Source organism: Furipterus horrens, unplaced genomic scaffold (assembly GCF_987537825.1).
Source record: "Furipterus horrens unplaced genomic scaffold, mFurHor1.1.pri manual_scaffold_5, whole genome shotgun sequence".
Taxonomy (NCBI): domain Eukaryota; kingdom Metazoa; phylum Chordata; class Mammalia; order Chiroptera; family Furipteridae; genus Furipterus; species Furipterus horrens.
Genome location: NW_028327175.1, coordinates 97,117,537 through 97,137,751, shown reverse-complemented (window position 1 = coordinate 97,137,751; position 20,215 = coordinate 97,117,537). Strand labels below are relative to the sequence as shown.

At 50.6% G+C, this 20,215-nt stretch overlaps 1 protein-coding gene and 1 pseudogene across 1 annotated transcript in view; one reads left to right on the top strand and one right to left on the bottom strand.

Annotated features, from left to right (window-relative positions):
• LOC150009123 (uncharacterized) overlaps window positions 1–1,329 on the top strand; it is a 54,740-nt pseudogene extending 53,411 nt beyond the window's left edge.
• Window positions 1,330–1,871: 542 nt separating this feature from the next.
• The window catches only part of GTF2IRD1 (GTF2I repeat domain containing 1), a 102,025-nt gene continuing 83,681 nt past the window's right edge, over window positions 1,872–20,215 (bottom strand). The window contains exons 23-27 of the mRNA XM_090276892.1: window positions 10,524–10,601; window positions 8,636–8,828; window positions 6,263–6,300; window positions 3,371–3,507; window positions 1,872–2,093 (exon numbers count right to left, since the gene is read on the bottom strand). Of these exons, the coding sequence (XP_090133018.1) occupies window positions 2,025–2,093; window positions 3,371–3,507; window positions 6,263–6,300; window positions 8,636–8,828; window positions 10,524–10,601 (515 nt within the window). The 3' untranslated portion in view covers window positions 1,872–2,024. The remainder of the gene's footprint in view (window positions 2,094–3,370; window positions 3,508–6,262; window positions 6,301–8,635; window positions 8,829–10,523; window positions 10,602–20,215) is intronic.

Below are 20,215 nucleotides of genomic sequence, written 5' to 3'. Positions count from 1 at the left end.
ACCTTGGGACAGAGGCAGGGGTGGGGGACAGACCCTGAGGAGCCAAACGCCGGGTTTAGAGGCTTGTACTCAGTGCTGTGGGGGCAGGAAAAGCACGGAGGTTTTTAACTCGGGGAGAGATGGGGTTAGACGGGGGAAAGATGGGGTCCAGGAGAGGGGGCGCTTAAGGCAAAGTGTCAGCTGCTAGGCGGGCCTTCATTTCATGGGCAGCTTCTGCCTTGAGGGTGATGGTCAGTGTAGGGAGTCGACCTCCCCCTGATGCTGGAGAGCAAAGACCTGGCCCAGGGCAGGGGCCTGAGGATGGAGCCCAGCGCCCTGGGGAAGCCTGGGGCCACAGATGTGGGAGGGAGGTGGTGGCACCAGCCCTGAGAGGAACCGTTTGGGTGGGCGTGCCAAGCTTGTGGTTTCTGGCTTCTTCCATCATCTTTCCAGGAGGAAGCAGGGTCCGGAAGGCTGAGAAGCCTTCCCTTCCAGCTCTGGGCACAGGAATGACCCAGAGGGCAAACAGAAGCTGCTGGACTGTTTAGATCATGTACTTAGCTCACTCAGAACTCAGTTCCTCCAAGTCTCAGGCCTCTTGCTGGAACTTGGCTGGATCTTGTGCTCACCCTGACCCCTCCAAGCCCCAGCACTCCAGACCAATGGACCTTCAAGTTCTGTTGGCTGACCTTGTAATTCTCCTCCACCTGGCCCAAACCACTGCCAGTTCTTGCTGGAACAACTGTAAGAGCCTCCTATATGGTCTTCCAGCTTCTCTCACCTCTGCCACTTCCTCTGCAGGAAGGCAGACCCTTCCAAAGTGTGGTTCTGGTCATCACTCTCCACTTCGCCCCTGGTACTCCCAGCTGCGGCTCTCACCCCGCGACCCCCCCACCCCGCCCCCCGCCGCCGCCTGGTAAGTCTGTGAGAAAAAGGGTGAATCCTGGCCCCAGAGTGTAGGGCTAGGCAAACAGAACCCAGGCTGCATTTCTGGCCCCACTCACCCCTCCAGTGCAGCACCATGTTAATAGCCTGCTGACTTGCCCCCACCTACTCCTCCATTTCATCTCCAGCCACTCTCCTTGAGTCCTCCGCTCCAGCGACTCCTTCCTGTTCCTGGAACGCCCAGGTTCTCAGTCCAGCGTCCCTGCCTTTGCACATGTGGCCCTCTCCACCTACAACGCCATCTGCCCCAACTTTCCCCACTTTGTCCCACCAACTCAGCTTCAAGAACTGTTTCCTGATTCTGTACTAGGTAAGGTCGCCCTGCCTTGCGCTCTCACAGTACCCTGCCCTTCCTCATCAGGATCCTTGGTTGGCATGCTTATCACCCCACCAGTGTGCCAGTGACTTGTGTTTCTACTTGTAGTCTTATCCCTTCTTCCACCTTTCCACTTGCCACCGAAGTGGTCTTTCTGAGTTGTAAATAGGACCCATCACTCTGCTGCTCAAATGCCCTGAGCTCTATCAAAAATCCACCCTACCCTCCAGATATACCCCAAAGCCCCTTCTCCAAGATGCCTTCCCTCCAGCCATGGAGATTCCACACTTGATGATCATACTTGACAAGTTTGACTTCACCTGAGTTATTGGGTCCAAGACAGCCTCCTACCACACTGTGTGTTTGGGGGCCGGTCTGGCACTTGGCCTCCCATGGCCCCTCTTCCTGATGTCCCATGGGCCCAGCAGCAGAGAAATGAGTGGAGTCTATACTCAGACACCAGGTGTCAGGGACACCGCCACTACTTTGGCAAGGAAAGAGGGCATTGGCAGGCCACCTGAGCTGGGTTTCCTGACCTTGTCCTGGGGACAGCTGCAGCCGCAATTCCAAAACAGAAGACGCCGCAACAGTTAAGAGCAAAGGCAATGCTTTTTTTTTTTTTTTTTTTTTTTTAACTTATTTAAAAAGGCCTTGGTGGCAGGAATATAGTGTAAAAATCATTGGAAAAACTAAAAGGCATCAATACATATCCGAATATACACTTTGTACATAAATTACATTTCCTTTAGTCTTTCTGAGTGAGGTCCTGATTCAGCACTGAGGTCTAGTAATTCAGAGGTCCCGGCAGCTGCACGTTCAGGCCGGCATAGTCCACCATGTACATTGGCCACTGCTAGAGAGAGAGGGACAAAGGGTCCCAGTTAGGACTCCAGGTGACGTAGAAAGAACACCAGAACACTTAGTTCTGCTTTCCGAAGGGCTTCCTCAGATGCTATTTATTTGAAGGCTGCTGAAGGCCCAGAGAGAGGATGTGACCTGCCCAAGGTCATGCAATTCACCAGTAGCCATGGAGCTAGGGCTGGAGCCTTCTGACCTGTTTTCACCTGTGCCCACGGGCTAATCATGTGGACCAGACATGAGGGCCAGAGGGAACTGGGGACTGGCTCAGAATCGGTGGTCACTCCCATAAACTCAGCCCCCTCCAGGCCTCATGCTCCAAAGAAACTGTCATGTCTCCCAGGTGGGGGAGGAGCCAGTAACCCTCTGTGGGCACTCCTACAACCAGGCAGGGAGACAGGCAAAGCCTGAACTTTGGGGTTTTCCAGGAAGAAGTTAAAGGGGAACATGGTTAAAGGATAAAGAAATCCGGAAATCTACAAGAAAAAAATTTCTATAAGTATGTATGTTAACTACTTATTGTGGTGATCATTTGCAGTATATACAAATATTGAATCATTATGTTGTACACCTGAAACTAATATAATGTATGTCAATTATACCTCAAAAAATATCTTTTCCAAATGTGTTCCAATATTCTCCCCATTTGGACTCAGGATTGCAAAGCTAATATTTTGAAATCAGAAAGAACTCTCAAGTGTATGCCCCTAATAAGGTTGTCCTCATGGGTGGGAAAGAACCAAACTCAGCCACATCACAGAACAGGTGGAGCTCTGCAGACAGGTTCTCCATCCACCATTGACTGTAGTGAGGCCACGGAGTCAGTCAGCCTCCGACTTTCATTTTCCTCCTCTACCCACTGTGGGTAACGCCCACACCTCCCAGGGCTGTGGTGGGGCTGGAGCGTGAGATGTGAATGCAGAGGTTAGCACAGCATCTGACTGCCCTGGAAACCTGGGCTCTGCTCGGACTTCTGCTTTGACACTGCCCAGGGGAGTGGGCAGGTCCCTTTACCTTCTCAGCTTTGGCTTGCCCACCTGCCCAGTGGGGATGTGACTTTCTGTCCAGGCAACAGCGAGGCCCTGATGAGAGGGGTGGATTGCCTCGTGGGTAGATCAGGCAGTTGTGTCTGCAACCCTGGGCTGTGGGGCCCATTCAGAGTCCAGTGCTTCCCCGCACCCCAAACCCACACCCTACAGTGGGCGGCCCCGCCCGAGTGCAGGGCGAAGACCAGAAAGAAGAGTGGTCAGGTCCAGATCTGTGCAACTTTACCACGAGTGAGATCTGGTTGGTGGATGCCACGGACTCTGGGTTGGAGGATGAGGAAGAGGAAGACGAGGAGGAAGAGGAGACAGAGTTTCCTTCTGAGACACGCTTTCTCTTGCGCTTGGGGATGCTGCTGTCTTTGGCTGGTGGGAGAAAAGGTTGCTGACACTGGATGCCAAGACCACTGTGTCTCAGCCTTCCAGACACCCCTGGGGAAGGCCTCTTAGTTTTCAGGTTTGAAGTCCCCTTCTCAGCATTCAAGGTGCCCAACCCACCAGCTGAGGCCTATCTCTCCAGCCTCCTTCCCTAACCAGGCCCCATAGTCCATTCATCCACCTCCTGCTTCCGCTTACTTGTCTGCTTTTGCTAACACTGAAAACTCTGACTCCAAAAAACCTCCGCTGCCTTGCGGCATACCTCTTCAGGGGAAAGAATAAGGGAGTAAACCCCGACAGAAAATCCGGAGCCGGAGTCCCTAAGGCGGTTTGACGTTGTAGTCAACACCGGCAACTCCTGCGGCGCACCTGAAGCCAAGCTGTATTGACTCCGTCTTTCCCTTGGGCCCTTCAGCTGCGAAGAGAGGGGGGGTCTGCTGCATGGGCAACAGCAGACCCTCCATATCACCCCGCCCAGGCTCTGTAGCTTCAGCTTCACTGGAGAGGACACTCCAGCGTCATCGCAAGATGTCGATTCAACACGGGAGGAGACAGATACCGTGTCACTCCCGAGTCGGACTGCACAGCCATTCTCGGTGGTGCAGATAGACTCTTAAGAAGCTACACCATCGTCTCTCGAGACGGACGGCTGCCGATAATATGCCAACCCCCCCCTTGGGTAGGCCTCCCCAGAACTCCCAGAATTCCCTCTGGGGCCCAGAATCCCAGGTGAAGAGCACCATGTCTGGAGCCACAGACTTGGGCCTTGGGGAGAGTCACTTAATGGCCCTGCACCTTCCTTTCCTTGCCAGTAAAATGACCATAAGATTCTGCAGGGTTGCTGGGAGGGTCCCATGAGATAATGTGCCTGGCCTCCAGGAAATACACCGACACTGAGAACTGGTATTGATATTATTGCTGCCGTTACTGCAGATGTGTGATGACCTTAACCTGACAATGCTGTGACAGATGACAGTTCATAGGTACACTCACATAGACAAGGCAGTGTCCCAGTGTAAAAAACCCTCCGGTTTAGAGACAGAAGTCCTAAGTTCAAATTTCACTGCTGCCATTTACTAACTGTATGACCCTGGGAAACAGATCATGCTCTCCGAGCCAAAATGGGACAACTGTGATGTGAGACTCAAAGGAGACTAAGTGTGTGAACAAGCCCAGTATCAAGCCCTCACAGAGCAGGACTCAACAGGTGCTTTGTTGCTGCTGAGTTAAATTCATGTGAACAGGTAAGACATAAAGAAGATTTGCAACTGTGTGCTACAAAAGTGGGGTTTGGAGCTTGACTGAGCGAACAGGTTACTGAGCAGAAACCTAACACAGTCCATCAGAAGGGTCTTAATGACACAGTGTGAGGGCAGGTTGGCCCAGGGGCAATTGTTTTTCCAGCTGGTGAAGAAAAACCAGAACCTGGGGATCTGTGATGTGATATAAATAGATACTCCAGGAAATAGAAGACTCTGGAGACAGGAGGAGCCCAGGCTGTGTGCCAAGGGGGAGGGAATTTTGTGGGAGGCAGGCAGGAGCTGCTGGAGACTGGCTGGGCCCCTGGATTGTGCCTGCATTTGCAGGGCAAGTGCCTGCACCAGCCCCTGGGCTTTTACAATCTTTCAGTTTGCAGGGACCTAGGAAACCTTTTGCAGTTCCATGTGAAAAAGAAGCCAGAGGGGCTGGCCCAGGGCTGTGGCCCGCGTGGGTCACCACAGACCTTAAAGATGGCGGTGGTGAGGGAATGGCAGATGTAAGGGACTGCATCTACCTTCTTATAATTTGTTCCAAATTCTTCTCCTCTCTGAGGCCTCTGCAGAGCTTCCTATGTCTCTGCCCTTGACCTGGGAGCAGCTCCCAAACCTAGTCACCTCCCTACCCCGAGCACCTGGTGCCCAACCCGGCCTTTTTGATTGGCTCATGGCAGGAGGTGGTCTCTGGTTAAGCTGTGCCACTCCAGGCAGGGGAGATTCAGGTGAACCCGGACCTGTCTGGAGTTCAGGTTTCAGGCTGGGGTGGGGAGGCTTTGCCGAATCCCACTACTGTTCCCACTAAGCAGCCACTCTGGTGCCTGCAGTCCACAGTGGCCTGTGGTTCAGATGGATAGTCTGGACACAGGACTCCATTAACTTACTATGTAGCCTTGGCAAGTCCTTCCCCCTCTCTGGGCCTCAGTTTCCCAGCTATACAATGAGGGTATACTTCTCAATCACGCAGAGGTACATCCTCTGGAGTCCTATTGCACACCTCAATCAGATAAGTTTCCCAGGATTCTGAGAACTGAAAGGTTCTAAAAGCCCAGGGGCTGGTGTAGGCACGTGCCGTGCAAATGCAGGCAGAATCCAGGGGGCCCAGCCAGTCTCAGGAAGCACATACCTGCTTCCCTTATCCTTGCCAGTCACATGTCACCTCTTCTCTCCTCAGGTGGCTTCCATGAGCTTACCTGCCCTCCCCTCCTCTGAGCTCTAGCCTGTCCCTCATCCTCTCTCTCTAGCTGATCTGACATGCTCAGCTGGGCTGTGGCAGCACCCCTCCTTCAAAGGGTACCCACAGGCTTCCTAGGGCCTTCTGGGAATACTGGCTCTGCAGATGGAAATCTTAGGTTACCTGGAGAGGTACTTCATGGGAAGGATATACTTTTCTCTAGGTGGCCGGCCACCTGTTGTTGCATGCCACCTGTTACATGTCCATAGATGGTCCCTGAGGGGTAGAAGGGTGACTTCTTCAGTCTCTCACTTACCTGGTACCTTGGCATCATTGCAGATTTCTGCAAAGGGTCTGAAAAAGAAATGAGGTGGCAATGAGGAGAAATGAGGAGAAATGAGACTTTCTCTTTTCCATCTTGCCTGCTCCCTGAATATGGACATTTCTTGTGAGGTGAGATGCCAGCACTGCTGCTGGAGTGTTAGCTAAGTAAGACCTGGATGAATGTGGTCAGGAACCCACTCTCCCCAGAGCAGGCAGGCCGATGACTGCCAGCCTGGCCCTATTAAGTGCTGTACCAGGCAAATCGCCCCTTGGGGCTCAGTTCTTCCATCTTCAAAGTGAGCGTGTGGTCTGACCAAGTGATCAGAAATGAGTGCCTAGATTTATGTGGATGGATATTTATCGTGGTATTATTTAAAAAAGAATTTTAAAAATATATATTTTATTTATTCATTCTTAGAGAGTGGGGAAGGGAAGTAGAAAGAGAGGGAGAGAAACATCAATTGGTTGTCTCTTGGACGCACTCCGACTGGGAACCAGGCCGCGACCCAGGCGTGCGCCCTGACTGGGAATGGAACTGGTGACCTTTCTCTTTGCTGGATGATGCCCAACCAACTGAGCCACATTGGTCAGGGCAACAAATCTTTTATTTTTTATTTTATTGATTATTTTACTTGCAGCATTATTTATATGAACCAAAAAAAAAAAAAAAAATTAGATGTAACCCAGTGTCCATTAGTAGAGACAATATGGTTCATCTGTACAGTCATTAAAGGGAATTATCATGGACACAAATAAGCTCAAGTGCAATCAAAACAGCCAGATAGGAGACATCAAGTTTTATTTAGTCTACAGATAAATACTGTATATGATTTCAGTTTCATTTTCTCCAAAAGCATGTCTAAGAAGCATAAAAAGAAAAGTGGAAATGTGGAAGGAAAGCCTCAGGATGTCTGTGGCAGATTTCTATGGGAAGTCCGCCTGTGTGGGGGTGGGAATTTTCTCCTATGGTCTCCTGTATTTTCCAGTTCTTACTTCATGGGGTGGAGGGAGGGAAAGGGAACCTCTGCTCTTCATTTGAGACCTTTCCAAATGACCTGATTATTTTGTACACATGCAAATATTATTTTAATTAAAAAACATCTAATGTAAGATTGAAAAGAAAATACGCGTAGGGAAAAAATGTGGCAGAAACCTATCACAATGCTAACCCTGAAAAGGAGAATAATGGGTTACCTTCTGTTCTCCTACCTTTTTGGATTGCCCTAGTTTGGTTTTAAATCTGAAAACTATCCTATTATGAAAGAAAAAAAAGACCATAAGGATATATGGTAAGTATGGACAAGAATAAATAAAACTAAAATATGGACAGTTGTTATATCTGGGTGATGGGAGTATTAAATGACTGTTATTTTCTTTTCTTTAATCTAAATATAGTGACTTCTATTTTATTTTATTTATTAATTTATTTTTAGAGAAAGGGGAAGGGAAGAAGAAAGAGAGGGGGCGAAACACCAATGTATGAGAGAAACATTGACTGATTGCCTCTTGCATGCCCCAACTGGGGATTAGGCCTGCAACCCAGGCATGTGCCCTGACTGGGAATCGAACCAGTGGCTTTTCAGTTCACAGGCCAACGCTCAATCCACTGAGCCACCGCAGCCAGGGCTATTATTTTCTAAATACCACTAAAATGAGTAAAAATGAATGATAAGAGTCAGGAAGTCAAATTTAATTAAAATTTAAAAAATAAACAAACGCCCATGAATGTTGAGGACTGTGATTTGGACACCTGGTGATACAGACTAAATGTTTGTGTCTCCCAGCTCCTCACAATTCATATGCTGAAATCTAGTCTCCAATGTGTCAGTGTTAGGAGGTAGGGCCTTTGGGAGGTGATTAGGTTGTGAGGTGGAACAGTCATGAATGGGACTGATGTCTTATAAAAGAGACTCCAGAGAGCTCCATTTGTCCCTTCTACCATGTGAAGACACAGGGAGAAGGTGGCTATCTATAAATCAGAAAGTGGGCCCTCACCAGACACTGAATCTCCCGACACCTTCCCAGCCTCCAGAACTAAGAGAAATAAATTTCTGTTAAGCCACCTGGTTGACGATATTCTGTTATAGCAGCCTGGACAGTGTAAGAAAACTGGCTCAGAAGCCAAGCTGACCACTGTGACTTTCACCATCCCTTTTTTCCCCTTGGCTATCAATTTCCTCATCTTTAAGATGAGTGTTAAGCTAGCCCATCTCCTGGACTCTGTGCAGGCGCATAATAGGTCTTTCAATGTCTCTCCGCTCCCCCCAACCCTTGTCTGGGCCTGCTTTGGGGATTCCCCTCCCGGGTCTATGCAGTACCCTCTTCCCACTCTTCCCACTGCGCCCCAGGTGCTGGGGGCACTCACTGCAGCTGGTTGATGATGACCATTCGGACGTGCTCCCGGGCCTTGAGGATCTTCTCCAGCCGGTGAATGTCGTATGTGTTGGGGTTCCGGAAAGGGATGTCATCAGGCAGGCCAGTGACCTCGACGGCATCTGGGCTGTCCCGGATCAGTTTGTAAGGGACTAGCACAGGCCGGTTCAGGCCTAGGGCCTCACCTAAAGGGCACAAGGGGTCAGGGTAAGCAGAAGATGTCCCCAGTTAACGGCCAAGCCCTCTGGGAAAGGGCCAGAACCTGGCAGAGCCCAGCACAGCAGCCATCACATCCCAGAGAGAGTTTAAAAAGTCAACACACATGCACCATTTTATTTTTTTATCCTCAACTGAGGACACTCTCACTAATCCTAGAGAGAGGGGAAGGGATGGAGAGAGAGAGGGGGAGAAACAATGATTGGCCACCCCTAGCATGTGCCCCGGCTAGAAATTGAACCTGTGATCCCCTGGTCCATAGGACGATGCTCCAATCAACTGAGCCACACCAGCTCAGGGCCACCACACACACCATTTTAAAAATCCAATTAGCAAAACTAAATCTCAATACCCAATGCTGATAATGAAACAGCTACTGTCACATGTGTCTGGTGCAATGATGTGTTAAATGGGCACACCTAGAACTGAAAGGAGGCCTTGATGGCTGCTTAAAATCCACTACTTTTCTATTAGAAGAAATTACATACTTAAGTATTATGGATGAAATGATATGATGTCTCGGATTTATTTTAAAGTATTAAAAAAATCAAAGGGAGCATGTGGAGATAGAATAAGATTGGCATAATGCTGGCAATCACGAGCTGGGTTTGGGTTACAGGGTGGGGTGTTATGTCATTCTTTCTGCTTTTGTGTTATGTCTGAAAACTGGTTCCAAAATAAAAAGTGAAAAACACAACAGCACACACCACCAGCAGAGAGGCTTCCCAGTTACACTCAAAATGAAACCCTAACTCAAGTCAGGCCTGCCAGCCTCTCGCCCAACCAGGAGCCTCCCCCTCCTGCCCTCAGCCTTCTCACTGTCTCCAGTCACACAGCTGCTCCCTCTGCCTGGCAAGCTTCCCCTCGAATGTCTGTTCCCCTTTGACATAAAGTCTCAGCTAAAATGTACCCGCTTCGAGGGGCTTTCCTGTTCATCTATCCAGAGAGGCCTTGGCACTCCACCTCCTCCTCCCTCCCCTGCATCCTGGGTCACACTGTGCATTTTCTTCTCTTCCTTTCTCACTCTCTGAAATCCTTTTTTGTAAAAAATTCATTGTTATGCCTCCTCTGCTATAATGCAAGACAGAGACAATACTAAATTCATCACAAATACAATGTAATGTATGTAGAGTACTTGGCACAGCCGGGCACTCAATAGTCTAGAAAGTGCTGTATCAGTTGTAACTGTCTTCTTAACTGTCCCATCCTGGGCTCTGCCCTGGATGCCTTCGGCACAGGGCCTGGCATCTCCTGGCTCTCATCTGCACCATGTCCATCTCCCTCTGCAGACTGAGCTCCCAATGGCAGGAGCAGACTCTTTTCTCTGGAGTCCTCAGGACTCAGTGCTGGTTGGGCAGACAGGCGTGTGCATAAATAAGTACTTGGCCGTGGGCCATGACCTCTGCAACACAGCCCAGCCCTGAAAGAGCAGAAATGCTGACCGCTGTTGCTGCCTGTGCACCACAGACTGGAGGGCTTTCCCCCCTCTCAGACGGAGAATGGAGGATCAGCTCCCATCAGTCATGGGCACAGCAACTATGTTCCCAGGGAGCTGGCAGGCAAGCTGGGAGCAACAGGCCAGATGGGATGCAGAGGGAGGAGGGGCCACCCAGGAAGACTGGCCCCACAGACCCTGCCCCAGGGCCCCTACCCCAGGAACTGACCATATTTCTCATTGAAGAGCTCCTTCACCTGCTCCCGAAGGATCACCTTCTCCCCGAGTCTGTTGGCGTCATCTTCATCTACAAGAGGAAGGCAAGGGGGTGTGAGGGTTGGCATGGGCTTGGCCATGGGAACTGCTCCTTCTTCCCTGACACTTACCTGCTAGAGCAGTGCCTCCAGGCCCCGCCCATGTCCCTGCAGCCTGCTCCTGTCCCCATCCATCCAGTCACCCACCCATCCATCCCAAATTCTCTGAACCACTGCCCTAACACAGGCCCCATGTCAGGCACGGAGCACCCTGAGAAGTGGGGGCAGGGCCCCGCCACTGAGGAACACACAGCCTAAAGGGGTGGCAGAGTCACAGCGCCCACCCAGAAGAGACACCTACAAGGAGACGTGGGGCGTGAATGGTGGCGCTCACCCCCATCTGTGCCAGTCTGGAGAGGCTCCATGGGAGGGCGAGCTGTTTAAGTAGTGACTCTTTCTCTCAGAAGGCTAGGAAAGGGTTTGTGATGGATGGTGTGGGGCTGGGAAAAGACACCCAGGCAGGAGGACTAGCCCATGCATGGCACCAAAGGGTGCAAGGTCACAGTATACTGGATATGGCTGAAGCACAGGGTGGTGGGAGGGGAAGTGGCTGTGCTGCAGCGGGTGGCAGTGTGACTGAGCCAGGATAACAGGCACTCACTCTGTCTGCCTCACAGACCAAGAGCCTCAGGCAAGTGACAGGGAGACAGAGCACTTCCTGGGCCCTGCCGCTTGGACTCTGTTCTCCCTTCACCCCTCTCCTTGGCCTGGAGGAGCAGCTGAGGTCGGGGAAGCCTCAGAGATGGGGCCTGGGCTGGGCTGGGCTGGGGCACGTGGAGTGCCGGAGAGGCCCGGGGAGTGGATGGCACGAAGAAGGTCCCGGGACAGAGCAGCCTGCTGGCTTGTGGCCTGGGTTGGGGAAGGAGGCGGAGCTCCAGAAAGGACGCTCTGCACCATCCCACAGTAACCGCACTGGCTGGGCCTCTGGGGCGGCGGCGGGGTGGAGCTGGACACAGGCAGGGAGCCAGGGCCTGAGAGATAAGGCGCAGAGCAGACGGACTGGGTCTGTGGAGGAAAACAGCTCCTGGCATGATCTGGAAAATTGCACAGGAATCAGTTCCACAGAAGGCCGACTGAGGGACTGCCTCTCCCAGCGCCTGCGGCCCTGCCTGCACATCGCACGCCCCCAGTCTGGGGTTGCCCCACAGGGCAGAGAGCCTTCCATTCCGCCTATGCCCCTGCTTCCAGTGCTCCTTCACCCGCTGCCCCGTGTCTGGGCCCATTCATGGCCATGCTCCTGACTGGAATCTGTATCTGCTATATCTCGGAATCCCTGTCTATCTCCTTTCAGGCGTCTGGGTGCCCGGGGTATCACAAACGTCAGGCATCCCAGTTAACATCCCCCTACCCCATGTCCCCATCTCGGGGAAGGATGGCTCTACTCAGCTGCACCAAGACCCCAAACTCAGCACTCCTAGAAACCTCCTTCTCACAGGCACCAACATGGCCCTTCCGATGGTCTCCAGGACTCTAGACATGGTAAGAATCGACCTGATCCTTTTGCAGGTCCTGGGAAGACAACTGTGACAAAGTTCTGGGCCCAAGGACCACCTAGAGCCTTCAGGGAGGTGGCAGAACTTTCTACCAATACCCTTGCCAGCAGGGAGTCCTTCGTGGCCAGGATTCTGCACAGGCACCATAGCACTGCACAGGGCAGGGGAAGGAGGAGGCCTGGGTTCACACCAAGGTGGGCCAGACACTTGGCTGGCAGCGTTCCCAGACACTGTCATGGGCACTTATCATGGCCGAGGACACAGAGGCTCAGAGAGGTTAAGTAACTTGCCCAAACTCACACAGCTGCTAAGGTCCAGGAATACTCTGCCTGACCTCCAAGCTCTGCTCTTTCACTCCACCACAAACCCTGGGTTTTCTAGTCTCTGTCACCCCATCTATAAAAAGAAAAGTTAATCTTTTCTTTTATTTCTTGCTTTATCAGCTCATAGTTCTAGGTGTGTCTCCTCTTGAGCCCAGGACAGGGCCAGATGTATAGGTCGTTCTTGAGAACGCCTGCTGGATTGAAAGGAAGTGGACAGCACTTGAAGATGAGCCCAACACACCGAGGCTGACGTGGTTGTTGGCCACAGCCTCTTCTGCACATCGGGGCTCCAGGCATCCTGCAGGGACTCGACACATATTAGAAAATGTGAAAATGTCCCCCTCTCCTTCCAAGTCCTGCCTGGTCTGAGGGAGAAAGCACCCCCAAACCAGGCAGTAGCTAGCAGGGAGGAGTGACACCATGGGACAGCCAACAGAAGCCAAACTAGAGTCCTGGGCAGTAAGCCAGAAACGGTGGGAGCAGCTGAATGTCAGGAGAGCGGGACCTGGGCTGCCTCAGGGGCGGAGGTGGCACTGGAGGTGTCCTGAGCAGCTCTGGAGGGTGGGTGGGCATAGGAGCTTCCATGCCCCAAGCACATGCCCTTGAGGACTGTCAGGCCCGCAACACACGTCGTCACTAGGTTCTCCACAAAGGATGCCTTTCCGCTTCTCGCTACCTCTCTGTTTTTATTTAATTCAGAGGAAGTAAATTCCATTTTTTAAAAAATAATTTATTTATTTGTTTGTTCACTTATTTTATTTTTAGAGAGAGGGGAAAGGAGAAAGAGAGGGAGAGAAACATCTCTGTGTGGTTGCCTCTCACTTGCGCCCCCAACTGCGGACCTGACGTGCAACCTAGTAATGTGTTCTAGCTGGGAATCGAACCAGCGACACTGGGCTTGCAGGCCGACACTCAATCCACTGAGCCACAGCAGCCAGGGTCCATTTTTCTTAAATAAATTGGACCAAGTAGGTTCTGGGGTGGGGTGGGAGGATGGGGGGGCTGAAGGGGAGAGTGCCTCTGCCCCTCTGGGTACTCAGAGGAAACAGGAGGCAGTTCCTCAGGCTCTGTGGGAGAAGGAGTGATCCACTTTCTGGGAGGGAATCCAACCAGAGGTGAAGAAGCCCCTCCATGCTCCTGCTCCAGCCCCAACCTGTCCAGCTCTATGCAGGAGAGAGGAGAATGCCAGTCAGAACACATTAGTGTTGTGGCTTGGAGGTACCCAGGATGGAGCTGTTCTCCCCTGATGTGAATTGTGGTCCAAGTGCATGGCTGATGCAGCTTGCCCTGGCATCCTGGTTACCCCTGGGGTGGATAATGGGGGCATGGGGGGTGGGGAGGTACACCCCATTGTCTAAAGGCTAGTTATTACTGTTCTGAACCCTGAGTCAGCAAAACTGTTCTGGGGGTTTAGAATACACGCTTCCTGAACTCCTCTGAACCTAGGCTGGCTGCAGAAGACAGCAATAGTTGCAACACTTCAGAATGATCTCCATTTGGAAACATCATAACGAGGGCTCATAAGGAATGTATGTGTGTGCCCTCAATGTACCTGCTTGAATGCTTATATACAGTGGGGAGGAAGGGGGTCCCAAGGGACAGTGACAGGGAAGGTCCCTGGCCCAGTAGATTACAAGGCAATTGTGATTATAACCCTAGTGCTGTGTGATATTTAGAAAATCACTCAACCTCTCTGGGCCTTAGTTACCACATCCTTCAAATGGGAATCCTAGCTTGTTGGGAGGATCCAATAACATCACATAAAAAAGTTTAAGGTCTCAGGCCATCAAAGTCAAATTGTTGATGATGGTATTATGAGACCAATGCCCTAATTATCCTGTGGTCTCAGGAAATTAAATTTTACATGAGACTTCCAGATAATGGAAATTTATTCTCTTAATCCCCAGGGTTTGTTTTACTCATTTTAGGTAGAATATTTTCTAAAATGCATCAAAGTACCCTTTTCTTATCAAGCACATAGTGGGGGGTGTGTGGGGGAGGTCACCCTCATGATCTGTCCCCTAGGGCTGTCCAGAAAGTGCTACTGAATCTGCCTCTGAAGCAGAGACCTGTATCCTGCTGCCCCTGCCCCATCCTGCGGGCATTTCTCCTGCCTCTTCCTGCTCATTTTGGTTTCCTGGTCTCGTCTCTTTCCTGTCTGTCTGCTCCAGAAGCCCTCATCTTGTCCTTTCTAATCTGCTGTTAGCCTGAGGATTAACTGAATTTTGCCTGGGGGAAGAAAGCAACCAAGGTTATTAAATCACAGCCCTGCTAGGTTCACAATTTTAAGCCTATCAGCTTGGGGTGATGCCTGGAGTGGCCCCAGAGCCTTCTCCTGGGGCAAAGTACAGAGCCCTGAACAGCCAGCCTGGTCTTTCTCTGCGTAGTTGGAGGCCTGCAGCTCAGAATGGTGACTGTAAGCTTATAATCGTGATCATAAACACAGGGGAACAGAGGCAGCAGCTAAGGGAAGGGCTCTGTCCAGAAGAATAGAGTAAATATCTATCCCTCCTCTTCCCTCTCTCTGCCAGGCCTGGGCGGGTCTGGCCTGACAGAGAGCAGAGGGTGGATGTGGAGTGTGTTGCATTTTGGTGAAACAGCTGCCAGGGGCCACTCAGGTGGGAGAGGAGCAACTCTCTCCCTCAGGCCTGCAGCCTGTACCACCTCTCCCTTTCCTGGCACCAGACCTTCGCCAGGACAAGGTGCACTGGGTTCACCTTTTAATCCCTTCTCAGGCCTGCACATCGGTGCAGCAGGAATCCGTCATCTCTGTTTCACAGGTGGAGAAACTTAGGCGCAGAGAGGAGATGGCTGTAATACAGTGAGGTGGAGGCCCTTGCCCAAGCCTGTGACCTCTGGTAGCCAAGAGAAACTTTTGTACATGGGCAAAAGGAAACATGTTTAAGGGTTCTAACTGCAAGGCCATGGGAGCAGCCTAAACAACCTAGGACGGGAAGACAGATGAATTCAGGATGGTGTAAGAGCTCCGTGGAATATTATGGAGCAGTGAAAACAAACGAGCTAGAGCTACACATTTCCACATTAGGTTCCGTAAAGTCAAGTGACAAAAGTCCCAAACTTGACACAATTGGGTAGCTTGGTTATAAAAGTAAAAAAAAAAAATGAAACTATTTTAGTTTAGGCAAATATTAAATGCCATAGAACACACAACAATTTAAAATAGCAACCAGTGAACAATTATTACATCATGGGGAGAAACAGTCATAAAGGACATTCTGGGGAATTTGAATATAGACTGTATATTAGACAAAAGAAAGTTATTACATTTCATGAGTGTTATAACAGAATTGTGGGTGTGTAAAAGAATAACATTGTTCTGAGGAGACGTGGGAGATATGTGTTGAAATATTTAGGCATGAAGAGTGAAGATGTCTGCAACTTACTTCAAACGGAAAAAAGAGAAGGAGAGACAGAAGTAAACAGGGTGGGGTCTGTGTGGGGGAGACGGAGGGAGAAGGAAGGGAGACATGGCAAAAGGTTAGGAAGGAATGCACCAGAGAAAGGACATACAGGCAGTTGCTATACTCTCCTTTCATTAATTTTTCTGCAGTTTTGACATTTTGGAGGCAAAAACCAAGAGAATGGTACACATCGAATTCAGGATATTTGTTCTGGGGAGAGAGGCGGACAGGCCGAGGGAGAGCATGTGGGCAGGGGCGTTATTGGTGCTGTTGTAATTCTTAGATGGGTGCTGGGTTCATGGGTGCTCACTGTAGTATGCACCAGCCAGTTAGCAGACAAATATGAGGGAATACAAATGAAAGAATAAAAATAAATGAATACTATGTGCAATGTGGTACCCAGGACTGGATTCTGACACATAAAAAGGACGTTAGTGGGAAAACGGATGAAATTTAATGTTGGTGGTTTAGTTAAGCACCTCGTATGTATCTACACTAATTTCTTAGCTTTGGCAAATGTACCATGGTTATGCAAGATGTTATGTCCTACATGGGTCAAATGGTATTTGGGAATGCTGAATCTTTGCAATTCTTTGTAAATTAAACATTATTGCAAAATAAAAAGTTATAGCAATCGATCGATTGTTCAGTGCAGAGATCAATGGCAGAGTGACTGATGGGATCAGTGGAGAAGAGGGGAGGGAAGAAAGCAAGCGTTCTCCCTGACAGTTCCCTCAGGCTGGGCTCTGTGCCCCCATCAATCCATCTCCCTCCCCTGGGGTGGGTGTTCGGTGTTGGGTGTTGGGTGTTGGGTGGGCCACAACCTGCAGGGGGAAGGTGCTCTGTGCTGCTCCTTGGAGCCTAGCTGTCTACCCTCCAGCTGCACACAAGGGGGCTCTCTGGCTGGGCCTGCCCTGTTGGGGCTACCAGGCTCTTCCACTGCCCCTTCAGCTGTCAGTATCAGGATGAAAATCCCACACTTGATGATTACACACCCACCAGAGACTGCCTGGAAATTTACACACTGGTGCCCTTTACTGCTCACGACAAGCCTGACCTCTAGGTGTCAAAATCCCCATTTTATAGGTAAGTAAACAGAAGCTCAGAGGACTCAAGGTGCCTGCCTAAAGCCACCAAGGACCATGGTCTGCAATCAGTGGTGCTAGGACTCAAAGCCAGGTCTCTCTGACCCCTAGATACTGCTTTCTTGTCTCAGAACAGCCCAGCACTTCTGGAAGGGCTGTCTTACAAACTCCTGCAGCCTCTATGGCTCAAGCCTACGAGCCAGGCTGGGCAGACAGAGCAGGCGCCGGGTTTTGTCATGGGGGTCTATCCTAGACAGGTAATCCTGGGGCCAGCCAAATGCATGGCCCTTCCCAAAGGAAAATGCTTCCTTTTCTCTCTTCTCCCTTCCTCCCAGGTCCCAGCTACGCAGGGACAGTTACAGTACTGACCCAAGGCTGGCGAAGGGCTAGGCAGAACTGTGGCCACACTGGCCAGGCACAGAATGCCATGTGCTCAGCATGATGAGCAGGGCATCAGCACCTCTCTTGGGAAAGGTGGACAAAATGGGGCAGTTGACCACACAGGCTTGGTCAGACAGGATGCACACTCTCCAGCATCACCTGGCTGATTCTGACAACTCGGCTTCATGTTGTGCAGCAGCAGCGGCCAATGCTATAGACAACTGCACAAGAATGGATGCTCCCTGTGGGTTGAGGTTGTCTGTTTTCAGCTGTCTGTTCATGATTCTAGCCTTAGCACCTATAATAATGCCCAACACATCATAGGTGCTCAATAAATAGAGAGGTGAAGCTTTTACGTGCCAGATACTTTTCTAAGATCTTTGCATGGATTTATTCACTTAATCCTTCCAACAACCATAGGAGGTTGGTCCTATGAGTGTCTCCATTATACAGAGAAGAAAACTGAGACACAGAGAAAAAGCAGCCTGACCTAGGTCACACAGTGAGTGAATGAGGGAGCCAGGATTTACCCCAGACTCCTAACCACCTCGTAATACAGCCTTCTCTGCCCTGGCTGCATGGACGGCAGAGGAGTGCCCCAAATCCAAGCTTATTACCCTATCATGCTGACTGCTTATTAGGACCTTGTTTCCACACGTGGGGGAGAGGAGACCAGACCTTCCTTCTACCCTACCCATGGTGCTCCTTCTTGCTCTTTTTGCACCTGGAACTCCAAAACCCACATTTCCAATTGCCTCCTTGAGCACCTTGAATATTGTACTTCCCCAAACAGCCTCTCCATGTGTCCCAGGCCCCACTATCCCACACAGCTGCTCAAGAGAGAAATCTTGGTTGCCTCAAAACTTTGGCAGATTAAGTAGTGGCCCCAAAATTATGCACATCCTAATCCCTGGGACCTGGGACTATGTTTCATTATACAACAGAAGGGACTTTCTGCTATGATTAAGTTGATGATCTTGGGATGGGGAGATTATCCTGGATGATTCCAGAGCACCCTAAACACAGGGTGGGGCAAAAGGAGGTTCATAGTTGTTCATGTGGGAAGTAATACATTAGTAAGTAATAATATAAGAATAAACTCTGTTTCACATACTCACAACTGTAAATTTACTTTTGCCCCACCCTGTCTAATCACAAGAGTCCTCATAAAGGAAGCGAGAAGGTCAAGAGCAGGAGATGGGACAACCGAGGCAAAGGATGGAGTGATGAGCTTTGAAGATGGAAGAGGGGAGCGAAGGAATTCAAGTGGCTGCTAGAAACTGGAAAAGACAAGAAAACGATGCCTCCTTAGAGGCTCCGGAAGGAACCTGCCCTGCTGATGCCCCTGACTTTAGTCCTGTAAGACTAACTTCCGGCTTCTTACCTCTACAGCAGTAAGGCAATAATGCTGTGTTGCTTTAAGCCACTAAGTTTGGGTAATTCATTACAGCAGCCATAGGAAATTAATACAAACTCCCCGTGTCCCCTTGCCTCCCTTCACAAATCCAGGCGGTCACCACGACAAGCCCCTTTCCCAGAGGAACTTTCCACTGCTCCAGCCCATGGATCAGTGTGAGCTCTCAACTCATTGTAGCAAGAACTTCTCACCTGGTGTCCCGAAATCCATTCTCTGCTCTGCAAGCCACGTTGATCTTTCTAAAGTCTATCTGACCAAATCATTTCCTTGCTTAAAACCTGCCGAGGGCTCTCTGTTGTCCACAAGGCAAGTCTACTCTCATTCCCCTGGCAAACAAGACCCTCTGCTGGTACCACTCTTCCTGTTTTTTGCCTAGGTAACGTGTTCTGCTAGCCATTCCCCAGGTCCCCACCTGAGATGTCATGGGAAATCTGTGCAGTTTCATGGAGCAGATAATGGACTCAGTCTATCCTACTTCATGGACTGTGAAGGGGGAACCTTCTTGTCCTGCCCCGCCCTGTGTGGCATCTATAATCTTGCATGGGGGTCTGCCCCAAGTAGCCATCACTGCTCAGGCCCTGACCCCAACATCCCTGTAAGATACTCAACCAAGTCTCTGGGCTGTGGGATCTTCATGGCCACGAGGGGAGAAGGCTCTCCCCTAGGGAGAAATGGGATTTTTCCATTCAGCTCCAGGACACCACCCACTCCTGGGTCCCTCGCACCTGACCAGCCCCTCATCTTCCTGACCTCAGGAAACTGAAGACATCAGCACTCTGGCTCTGACTTACAATGATCTCATTCTGTTGCAGGGCTTTAAATACTAGCAATAGGCTCATGACTCCTCAAATTACACAATTATACCTCAAGCCTGGTCTGCTCCCTGAGCTCCTGACTTGTGCATGGACCTGCTACTGGATGACACCTCCGACTTAACACGCCACAGAATGAGTGCCTGACATTGCAACCCTCCCAGCTGGCTCCCCCTGCATCACCCCCATCTCAGCTATAGGCTGAAATCCCCGAGGTGAAGGTCGACTCCTCTCTCTCACAGCCACATCAGCAAGTTCTGTTGGCTTTAGCTACAAAATACACCTGGAGCCAACGACTCACTACTACGCCTTGCCTCCTGAAGTTTCTCCCTGCTCCCATCCAATCTGTCCTCACCCAGCAGCCAGAGCCATCCCATTAAAATCTAAATTGGATTCTTTCTCTCTTCTGCTCAGAAGCCTGCACTGACTCCCAGCTCACTTGGAACAACAGGCAGCATTCTTATCCAGCCCCCAACACACTGCCTTCTTTCCCCCTTTCCACCTCATCTCCTACTACATCCCCCACCTCCTTCCTCCAACACCCTGGCAGGTGATCTCAAGGCCTTTGCAGTTGCTGTTCTCTGCCTGCAGCGCTTTTCTTGTCTCCCCCCCCCAGCTCACTACCGCCCCCTTCAGGCCTTCAGTCAAAGGCCTTTCCTGGACATCTGTTTTAA